The 12,187-nt window shown below is 40.7% G+C and overlaps 1 protein-coding gene across 1 annotated transcript; it reads right to left on the bottom strand.

The window, feature by feature from the left end:
• Window positions 1-5,047: 5,047 nt before the first annotated feature.
• LOC306863701 (uncharacterized protein) lies at window positions 5,048-10,925 on the bottom strand. Its single transcript, XM_079407202.1, has 2 exons — window positions 10,548-10,925; window positions 5,048-6,629 (listed from the first exon to the last, which is right to left on the bottom strand). The coding sequence occupies exons 1-2, from the start codon at window positions 10,765-10,767 to the stop codon at window positions 5,749-5,751; spliced, it is 1,101 nt and encodes a 366-aa protein (XP_079263328.1). The 5' UTR covers window positions 10,768-10,925; the 3' UTR covers window positions 5,048-5,748.
• Between the last annotated feature and the right edge of the window lie 1,262 nt (window positions 10,926-12,187).

The raw sequence follows: 12,187 nt of genomic DNA, 5'->3' as shown, positions 1-12,187 counted from the left end.
TTTTTAATCATACCTTTTTGCTTAATATGCTTTATGATTATATTATTATATAGCCTATGATTATAAAATAGAAGGAAAGAAAGATAGAAAAAAGAAATACAACAGCTTGTCACTGGGACAGTACCATTAAAAGGACATCTTTGTACCTTATTTACCCCAAAAAGTTTCATAGTTGTACATATTGGTACTCTAATGTACTAATATGCACCTTTTTGAGTATAAGTTACAAAGATGTCCTTATAAGGGTACTATTGTTTACATATTTCAGATTGTATTTTGTGTGTGTTGTATGTAGAGTACATGGCACACAGTAATGGATACTTGCACAAAAAGATGCAATTTTCTAGGCCGATATGGCTAGGAACTATACTCTCATTCCGGCGTAATAATCAAGGAACTTTGCTGTCGTACCATGGGTGCAGCAGGCGCAATCATAGACATAGGCTGTGTCCAAATTCAGGGTCTGCATCCTTCGGAGTACTCATTTGAAGGATGTTACGTCACAGCGCCGCGACGAAGGCTGTCCAAATTCGTAGGATCCTTCAAATGCGGCCCACAAATACGTCCTCCTTTTCCCCGAATTGGAAGGATGGGTGTGGTGGATCCTTTCCCGTCCTACCTATCCCATAATTCTTTTCGGCAGAGCGTAATGGCGGACGAAGCGAGCGGTAGCGGAGTGGGAGAGGAGTTTCTCTGACAAAACAAGCTAAAGTTTATGCTTCGGCTCAATGAATTTGTAGGAGAAATTAGTAGAATACTTAAAAACAAATAAAAATAGGCTATAATGGCTTACCTGGATGTGACTGTCTTGTAGTCTGATATAAAAAACTCTCCGACAACGAGCAAAGAAAGTATTTAATTTATTTAATTGCTTTATTTCTTCCAAAATAATTAAAATGAGGAGAATAACTCTTTGTTTGTCCATTTTCCCGCTTCTTGCTTGGCTCTGTCACGGTTGCTAGGCGACAGGATATGAGCAACGGGTAAGGGAGGGAACTGAAAGAAGGGTAGGCTGTCCAAATTCACAAACACAGACTTCCGGGTTTTGCGGACGTCGGAGGATCCCTCCTCCTTCAACCGGGTAGGAAGGATCCTAAGGAGGATGCAGACCCTGAATTTGGACACAGCCATAAAGAGATAGACGCCCCATTGGCTGCTGGAAACGAGAAATGCGGCCGCCGTTTTGGACCGGGCATACTCTGGAATTGATTACATCGCGTAGCAGCAGCAGAAGTGAGAGAACATGCCTGAACACTGTGTAGGATATTCCTGCTCCAATCGGCGGACCATCGAAAGCAGGGCTCGGGGATTACTTTTCACAAGTAAGATTTAACATTACTATACTATTGGTTGTATTTTGTGAATAGAATATTACCAGAGTTGAGAAGTAGCAAGGATCTTTGATGTTACCGTAACGTTAATGAAACGATGCTAAGCTAATGCCAGTTAACAATGCTATGTTTACTGTTCACCCGGCTATGAAGTGAGACTTGATAAGTCATATTCCGTAACACTGACTTCGATTAAAACTGACACAAGAATGTTATTGTAGAAATACAACAAATATTACTGGTATAAATATTGGCCAGCGGATTTTAATTCGTCTTCAGTATCCCGCCGGCGGGACAGTTATCCACCCCAAACATTCTAAATCAGTTGTATGCACCATATTGGTATATGCTATGTTTTTCAATGTACAATCTGTATAGTGCATTATATTGTCAGATTAATCTTACTATGTCAAATTTAATAAAAAATGCCCTCCTCCTTGTGCTTCTACACAAAAGGGTTCATATGCAGTAAGCATTTGATTGTCAGTATGCATTTTGGATAACCAAAAGTCCTATGGGGAGTTTCCATAGGGCATTTTTTTACAAAACGCATGAGCATATCTTGACAAATAATGGTCAAATGGCAAACAAGCTTATTCACAATTTCAGCAACTTTGGTTCATTATCAAAAGATATGCATCAAAATATCTTGTGAGTAATGTATGTATTGTGTGCCTGTTTTCCATACAGTTCCAGGCCATCTTCCGCCGTGGTCTGATGGTTCGGTGTGGTGTCTCACCTGGTGAGACAGGCAATGTGGCTGCCCAAGATAGCACTGTGTCCCTGTCTGCTGTGGAGATGTCCTCTGCTGAAACTGCTGAAGAGCACCCATCTCCATTCACCAACATTTCAGCCCTTGTGTGTGACCACAGTTATCTCCCCACTCGGTTTGGTGGTCTGGTGGAAAATGCTCTGGTCTACATAGCAGGGTTTGTAGTCCGGCAGGTTCTACGAAAGCTGTCCTGTGATGTGTGTCGTGTAAGCTTGGTCAGTGATGCTGTACCATCTTCATTTGACAAGAGCTACCACCTTCTAACCCTGAAAAATAACGGCGGCCTAGTGATTCCATCACAAGGCACAGTGAAGGTTTGATTTTATCTTGTTTTTTTCATCTTTGTATATTAAGGTTGCTTTGTTCTTATTTCCTCTGTTCTATAAAGTGTCTTTGAGCACTGTGTAAAGCGCTATATAATTATAAATATAATGTATTATTTTTATTATTATTATTATAAGTGGCGGATCACCCTCTCTGCAACTCTCAGCACATCTTAAACAAATCAAGCTCCGAAGGTGTCGACAGTCACACACATCGTCCGGGAGGAGATTGGAACAGAGGATGTTTTTCTACTTGGGGAACACATTGAGGACACACAGTTTGGGATTGACAACCATCATTTCGACCTGTTGTCATTGGTTGTGTCTGTGTTTCTCAAGATAAGGCTGCACCACATTGCCAAGCTCACCCTTGAACTTCAGAAAGGGAGTACGAGAAAAAAACAGTCCTTTTTCAGGGTTTTTAGTGTGTGTGTGTGAGCGAGAGAGAATGAAATACTCCAAGTAGACTCTAATGTAATATTCATATAGTGTTTCTTCAACTTATTAAAATACCTTTACCGTCACTATCTGTTTCTGCTTCTCTATCATATTTATAGTGTGTGATTTGCAAAATTCCTATCATAGCCTACACCTCATATGGTTATGGTTGCGCTTTTGTCCAAAGTGACAAATACAAAACAATATAATACTTAAATTTAACAGGGAACAGATTGAGATGTTGGTCAGATTATAGCTAATAAGGAGAATAGCAAAAATGAACAACGTCAATTCAGTCAATAGCATAATGAAATAAACAATGAAAATGAGGGAAAACAGCAATAATAAAAAATGTCAATTCAAGCAAAATATAATAACAGCATGGTAAGACTACATTAAGGAGAATATCAGTAATGAACAACAATGTCAAATTAATAAACAGCCAAATGAAAATAGAATAAAACTACAAACCATAACGCATTAGAAGTGCTTAATGAACTAAGTACATGTTGTAAGTCTTTAGACCCTCTTAAAAGACCCAATACTATCACAGGAACGGAGATATTCATTATATTACTGTTAAGCTCACTATCAATATTAAAATACACCAAACCATGTGTCATGTATCACAGCTACATTTATGACCATTGCAGCAAAAAAAAAACGCGTGAAAATCAGTTCGGTATTCCGTGAGGTATGATTAATTAAATGCGTTGACAGCTCATTACACCTGCCAAACAGATTACACTGAGGCTGTGTCCAAATTCAGGGTCTGCATCCTCCTTAGGATCCTTCCTACCCGGTTGAAGGAGGAGGGATCCTCCAACGTCTGCAAAACCCGGAAGTCGGTGTTTGTGAATTTGGACAGCCTACCCTTCTTTCAGTTCCCTCCCTTACCCGTTGCTCATATCCTGTCGCCTAGCAACCGTGACAGTGCCAAGCAAGAAGCGGGAAAATGGACAAACAAAGAGTTATTCTCCTCATTTTAATTATTTTGGAAGAAATAAAGCAATTAAATAAATTAAATACTTTCTTTGCTCGTTGTCGGAGAGTTTTTTATATCAGACTACAAGACAGTCACATCCAGGTAAGCCATTATAGCCTATTTTTATTTGTTTTTAAGTATTCTACTAATTTCTCCTACAAATTCATTGAGCCGAAGCATAAACTTTAGCTTGTTTTGTCAGAGAAACTCCTCTCCCACTCCGCTAACCGCTCGCTTCGTCCGCCATTACGCTCTGCCGAAAAGAATTATGGGATAGGTAGGACGGGAAAGGATCCACCCATCCTTCCAATTCGGGGAAAAGGAGGACGTATTTGTGGGCCGCATTTGAAGGATCCTACGAATTTGGACAGCCTTCGTCGCGGCGCTGTGACGTAACATCCTTCAAATGAGTACTCCGAAGGATGCAGACCCTGAATTTGGACACAGCATGAGTGGAGCGGGTGACCGGTCCAAGATGGCGGCCCCACATCTCGTCAGCCCCAGTAGGGAGTATCGGTCGATGCTGCGTCTAATTATGTCTATGGGTGCAATGATATTACGCAGCGCGTGAAAGTAGTCCCCAGTTATATCTAGCGCTGCGTAATATTATTGCGCCTGCTGCACCCATGGTACGGCAGCAAAGTTCCTTGATTATTAATGACAAAGCCAGATTCACTTTGGCAGTGGAGATTCCCCCCAGGGGAAGTGCTCAGGGAAGTTTACTAGTGCGTTTCTAAGTGGAGTGGAATGTATCTTTAAGGCCTTTCCACACTGAAAGCGAGGCAAATCGCCGATGAACGTTGCTTTCACACCGAGCGCGAAACGAATGTTCGCCTTCTGCTAATTCACGCCTGCACACTAGGGGGCGCTGACCAACAATGTATTTTTCCTCAGATATGTGTCTCGTATGTGGATTTAACATCTTAATTAAGATAAAGTTTGGTTCTACACCAGAAACACAAACTATCTATAATGCTTACAAGAATAGGCTACATCCTAAAATATAATTAGAAGTACAATTAACATCAAGCTACAATTGAAAATGTATTTAATTATTAATGTATTTGCTTACCCACTTTAAACCGTCATCGAGTGCTTGTAACAACTTCCGATTGTGATTTATAGTTGAGTTTGATTCTATAATAATAAGCAGACACATGCACTCTTTGTGTTTAATAACGCTACACTGCTAATATTTGTCATAAACATCCTTTATTGCTATAAAAAATACCATGAGCTGCATACAAAACACATACAGAAAATATATCGTCATAATCATATCTATTTGCTTTCATATTTCATGTGTAGAAAAATTTCACTTTTTTTTATTTTTATATGGAAGATCTAGAGAGTGAACGTGCTCTGTCTCATAACACTCGTGCACGTGGAAGAAAACGGACTGTGCTCAACAGATCACATGATTCAGTGAAGAATTATTAGAAATGTTATTCTGTATGAAGAACGGAAGAATAAATCTGTTCTCAAATACCAACGATAACAAAGAACTCAGCATCCACTCTCTTATCCGGGATACTCTTCTTCGTTGTTTGTTTACACTGGTTTTTGAAACAGCGCCACCATTCTCACCCTTTTGTGCAACGGCAGCTGCTCCGGTCACATGATCCTAGCTCAAATCTTATTGGACGGCCCGAGTTTTCGCTTTGCGAAACTGAAAAGATTCGTCGGACTGGACGAAAAAAAAACACTTCGCATTTTCGGTGCGCGAATGTTCGCGGTCTATGTGGAAGCACCCATAGGAAGCTGTTCCTTTATTCCAGCACGACGTTGCGTCTGAAATTTGTTTCGCTTTTTTGCGCTCAGTGTGAATTCTCATGTGAGGATTAAATCCTTGTTTAAACAGGTGAAACGCTTTCCATATTGAGAGTAGCTGAAAAGCTTTTAACCAGCATGACTTAACATGTGAGTCTCAAGGTATCCTTTACGTGTGAAAGACTTTCCACACTGAGAACAGATGAAAGGCTTTTCTGAAGAGTGAGTTACCAGATGATTCTGAAGGTGTCCTTTCTGTGTAAAACTCTTTCCACACTGAGAGCAGGTAAAAGGCTTTATCCCAGTATGAATTAACATATGATTCTTAAGGTTTTCATTACATGTGAAAGTATTTCCACACTGAGAGCAGCTGAAAGGCTTTTTCCCATTATGAATTCTCATGTGTTTCATAAGGCTTCCTTTATGTTTGAAAGTGTTTCCACACTGAGAGCAGCTGAAAGGCTTTTCTGAAGTGTGAGTTACAAAATGATGCTTAAGTTGTCCTTTCTCTGTAAAACTCTTTCCACAATGAGAGCAGGCAAAAGGCTTTATTCCATTGTGAATTAACATGTGATTCCTAAGGTTTGTTTTACGTGTGAAAGAATTTCCACACTGAGAGCAGATGAAAGGCTTTTCTAAAGAGTGAGTTACCAGATGATTCTTAAGGTGTCCTTTCTGTGTAAAACTCTTTCCACACTGAGAGCAGGTAAAAGGCTTTATTCCAGCGTGAATTAACATGTGATTCTTAAGGTTTTCATTACATGTGAAAGTGTTTCCGCACTGAAAACAGCTGAAAGGCTTTTCCCCACTATGGATTCTCATGTGTTTCATAAGGCTTCCTTTATGTTTGAAAGTGTTTCCACACTGAGAGCAGCTGAAAGGCCTTTTGACGTCTGTTATTTGAATGCTGTCACTCACTGATTTTTCTCCACCGACATCATGATCTTTCTGACGCTGATGTTTCTCCTCTTCATTCAGATCTCGTCTTTCTTCTTTCACTTTCATCAGGCCTAAAATTAAATCATTAAAAAGATTAAAATAAATTGAAACATTTGGAAAATAAAAGGATAAAATGTTTGTGTACAGATGAAAACATTGTCAAAACTGTCCATGTTCATACAGATCCAAGAAAATGTCTAAAATCACTGCATTATGTTTCCAGTAGGTGGTGACATCACTTTGTAAAGAATCACTATGCACCTATATACAGTGGCCAAGAGAGCTCAATGCGCTGCAACTTCAGTAACCACATGCAAACAGAAAAAGCACCAGCAAATCAAGAAAACATCTTCATCAGATTGACAGCACATATGCTGCGAATGCACATACCACAAACAAATAAATAATTTTATTTGCAGCACGTTTCTTTATTTGGTTTCATTTTGAGCATTTGCAGCATGTGTGTTGTCAAATTAATGAAGTTGTTTTCTTAATTTGCATGTGTTTTTGTTTTCTATTCGCAGAGTGTTTCTTTGTTTGTGTTGTGAGTATTTGCAGCATGTTTCTGTTTTTTCAGCATGTTTATTTATTTGGTTGTGTTTTGAGCATTTGCAGCGTGTGTGTTGTCAAATTGATTGTTTTTTTGTTTTTTTTTTACAGCATGTTGAGCTCTCTCGGCTACTGGACCTATAGAATGAACACGTAATACACATGCACATGATGTTACTGTTTTCACAAACAGGGATCCCTTTCACAATTCTGTTGTCTGTATGCAAAACTTAATGTTGAGGAACAAATTTCCATGTTTAGAATACTATTGTCGTATAAATGTGTACTTTGATGTATTGTGAAAAGTACTTGTCTAATCTACATTATTTCACAGCTGTCTACAGGGAATCTGCAGGTATCAGCACTTCAAATTTTATACTTAATTATTTATTAAATTTTTTACTACATTTTAATTTTACAGAGGTGCACCTATAATAGTTTCACATGAAAATATGTTTCTTAATGTTAAAATTTGTAATGTTTTTACACAGAAATAGCCTCTGATTTGAATGCTCTGTTTGAAGGGGCGTGGTTGCTTTTTTCAATGCAAACGCCCACTGCTGTGACTGGCTAATATCTTTGCATAGGAAACATTACATACGCAACATTCTCAAATACTTTTACTATGTTTTTACTATTAAGCTGTCCAGAATAACTAATCATGATCACTGTTTGATTCATCTTATTCCGTCCTACAGGCAGAAACTTAAGTCTGCAAAGCCTGTATTAAGATCTGTTAAAAGATGGACTAATGAAACAGAGCGGGATCTACAAGCCTGTTTCGACCTCACTGATTGGTCTGTTTTTGAAGCCACTGCCATCGATCTGGACGAGTTCACAGAGACTGTAACTTCATATATGAGTTTCTGTGAGGATTTGTGCATTCCTAACAGGACTCTAATCTACAACAATGACAAACCATGGTTCACTGCAAAACTCAGCTCCGTCAGGCCAAAGAAGATGCTTACAGCAAGGGGGATAAAGTCTTGTACAAACAGGCCAAATACACACTGGAAAAGGAGATCAGAGTGGCAAAGAGGAATTATTCTGACAAGCTAAGGAAAAAATTATCTTCCAGTGATCCTGCTTCAGTGTGAAACTGTATTAAAGATATCACCAGATACAAGACACCAGCACTCTGGAGAATCAACAACTGGCAGACGACTTGAACGAGTTCTATTGTCGTTTTGAAAAATCACCCCACACCCGCCCAGAACACCCCTCCACACAACCATTGACACCTCCAGCAACCCTCCTCTCCCCCACACCTACAATTCAAATCAGCGAAGAAGTGTGCCAGGTCTTCAGAAAGAACAAAAGAAGGAAAGCACCAGGCCCAGACGGTGTGTCATCAGCCTGCCTAAAAACCTGTGCTGACCAGCTGGCCCCCATCTTCACACAGTCCCCGCATGCTTCAAACGCTCCACCATCATCCCCGTCCCAATGAAACCCAAAATTACTGGACTTAATGACAACAGACTTGTGGCTCTAACGTCTATAGCCATTAAATCATTTGAAAGACTGGTTTTGGCTTATCTGAAGGACATCACTGGACCCTTACTTGACCCCCTGCAGTTTGCCTACAGAGCAAACAGGTCTGTGGATGATGCAGTCAACATGGGACTGCACTTCATCCTGAAGCATCTGGACAGACCAGGGACTTATGTGAGGATCCTGTTTGTGGACTTCAGCTCCACTTTTAACACCATCATCACGGAAAGCCTTCAGAATAAACCCAGCTCTCCGTCCCCACCTCTGTCTGCCAGTGGATCACTAGCTTCCTGACAAACAGGCAGCAGTTAGTAAAGCTTGGTAAATTCACATCCAGCACTCGTATCATCAGCACTGGAGCTCCTCAGGGCTGTGTACTCTCCCCACTGCTCTTCTCCCTCTACACCAACGACTGCACATCTAAAGACCTCTCTGTCAAGCTCCTGAAGTTCGCAGACGACACCACACTGATCGGCCTCATCCAGAACGGTGACGATTCTGCTTAAAGACAGGAGGTTAAGGAGCTGGCTGTCTGGTGCAGTCTCAACAACCTGGAGCTTAACACGCTCAAAACTGTGGAGATGATCATGGACTTCAGGAGAAACCCTGCTCTCCCCCCACTCACCATCATGACCAGCACTGTGACTGCAGTGGAGACATGGAGATTCCTGGGCACCACCATCTCCCAGGACCTGAAGTGGGATATTCACATAGACTCCATTGTCAGGAAGGCCCAGCAGAGGCTGTACTTTCTTCGCCAGCTGAGGAAGTTCAACCTGCCACAGGAGCTGCTGGAACAGTTCTACTCCGCCATCATTGAATCCATCCTCTGCACTTCAATAACTGTCTGGTTCGGCTGAGCTACCAAATCTGACCTCAGAAGACTATGGAGGGTAGTCCGTACTACTGAGCGAATCATTGGTACAACCCTCCACACTCTCCAAGAGCTGTACTTATCCAGAGTGAGCAAAAGGGCTGGTAAAATCACTCTGGACCCCTCACATCCAGCACACTCCCTCTTTGAACTGTTACCGACTGGTCGACGCTACAGAGCTCTGTGCACCAGAACGACCAGGCACAGGAACAGTTTATTCTCTCAGGCAATCCATCTCATGAACACACAACTATAATACATTATCCATTCACCACACTCACTTATTTTATTAATTTGCACATACTTGACCTGTACATACATAGTTGTCTATATTATATATTGTGTTTTTGCTGTTTTGTACATTGCCTATTTGGATATTTGTATATTATTATTTTATGTGTCCTGTCCTGTTGCACTGTGGAGCTTCTGTCACTACAACAAAATCCTTTTATGTGTAAACATACTTGGCCAATAAAGCTCATTCTGATTCTGATCATGTGAAGTGTTAATTACAGCATTATATTTAGATCTACTCCCATCACAGGAAAGGTTGCAGCACTGAGCAGAAGACAGTCTGTTTGATCTCATCATTACAGCTGGTTTTCTGCACCGTCATGAAATGTGTTCATCATAACTAACATCAAACATGATGTAAATACTGTAAAAGGTTCATTGTGCTGTGTAAGAGAACCACTGATTTTAATGAGAGTTTTAGTGTCCAGAAAAACTTGTGCTTTGTGAAATGAACCGAACAAGCAAATAATGCTCTACTGACACATTCACATGATTGAAAACAACCACATTCCCATAACAACTTTACTTAAAATTTTGCTTCTACTAACATTAAAAACAAATTCAGTCCAACACGCTCTGAGTTCAACACAGTTTTACAATTCCAAAACAGCAAAAATAAAGTAATTAAATCATCTCTGTGTCTGTTCAGTCACATTTCCATAAGAACTTTGAAACATTGATTTAAGACTTTTTAATGTCAGTTAAGGTCTTATTTTTACATTAAGTATCTGTGGGTGTACCACAACCAGTCATTAAAGATGAACAAAGAATAAACACCAACTTTGTTCCTCCTGTTTTATTCTCCATGTTTCTGGTTCCTCGTGTTTTATTCTCCTGGTTTCTGGTTCCTCGTGTTTTATTCTCCTGGTTTCTGGTTCCTCGTGTTTTATTCTCCAGGTTTCTGGTTCACTGGTGTTCTCCTCACTCTCTTCTTTAACAAACACCATCTTCACAGCAGATCTCAGTTCAGATGATACTCCTCCAGATATTCCTGCTTGCATGAAAACTCAAGACTGTGAGGATGAGAATATTACAGGTATTTACTGATCTGATTTAAAAACTGTATTTTTCTATTTACAGAAACAATATTTCTAACAGTGTGTATTAAAACAGCATCACAACATAACAGAGATCATGGTGAAACTAAACGTCTTCCTCTGAGGTTTTATGGTGTTTGGTAAACAAACCTCTGTGTTTTAGCGCCACCCGCTGGACTGGAGTGAAGCGGCGAGAGGAGGGAAATTATATGAGGAAAATTACTTTGTGAGTGTACAAGATGCGCAGATTTGTTTTCCTTTAAAAAAGCTGATAAACAACAAATGAAAAGAGCAAATTATAGACTTGCATGGTATTCGATCAACTCAATTTAATTTAACTAAAAATTAAAGATACTTTGAGTTTGCACATTATAATGTAAACATCATTAATGACCCCTTGTGATAAAAAAAAAAAAAAAAAAGTTTGATTAGTGAAATGAAAGAAGGATTTAATAAAAAACCTGAATGATTATTACTTGTCTCTAATTGGCCTGTTTAGCTAAGCCTCTGCTTCTTCACTCTGCTGACCCACAACTGCACACCGTCACACAACTCCAACCTGTTCATTAAGTTTGCGGATGACACAACTGTGGTGGGTCTCATTAGCAACAGAGATGAGACAAACTACAGGAGCGAGGTGAGCCGCCTGGCCGGGTGGTGCAGTGACAACAATCTCTCTCTGAATGTGGAGAGGACGAAGGAGATTGTTGTTGACTTCAGGAGAGTACACACTCAGCATGCCCCTCTGACCATCAACGGTGCGACTGTGGAGAGAGTGAGCAGCACCAAGTTCCTGGGTGTGACCTCTCCTGGACTAAAAACACTGTAGCACTGGCCAAGAAAGCACAGCAGCGTCTCTACTTCCTCCGCAAACTCAGAAGAGCCAGAGCCCCGGCCCCCATCATGTGCACCTTCTACAGAGGCACCATTGAGAGCATCCTAACTAGCTGCATCACTGTGTGGTATGGCGCTTGCAACGCATCCTGCCGCAAGTCACTTCAACGCATAGTGAAAGCAGCTGAGAAGATTGTTGGTGTCTCTCTCCCCTCCCTCCAGGTCATTTACAGCACCCGTCTCACCCGCAAAGCCCTCCGCATTGCAGGTGATCCCACCCACCCGACACACAGCATCTTCAGTCTGCTGCCATCAGGGAGGAGACTGCGGAGTCTCCAGGCGAGGACCAGCAGACTGAAGGACAGCTTCATACATCAGGCTGTCAGGAAGCTGAACTCCCTCCCGTCCTTGCCCCCCCTCCCCTCCCCTCTTTTACCCCATGCCTTATGCCACTTTATCTCTTTTTTTTATTTTTCTACAATGTCCTCAGATTGATAAGCTCTTCTTGCACTACAAATATATTTGCAGTTTTGTTTTATTTAACTGGTTT

The sequence above is a fragment of the Barbus barbus genome (assembly GCF_936440315.1).
Source record: "Barbus barbus genome assembly, chromosome: 4".
Classification (NCBI taxonomy): Eukaryota; Metazoa; Chordata; class Actinopteri; order Cypriniformes; family Cyprinidae; genus Barbus; species Barbus barbus.
The sequence above is the reverse complement of the archived record's forward strand: the minus strand, read 5'-3'. Positions and strand labels throughout refer to the sequence as shown.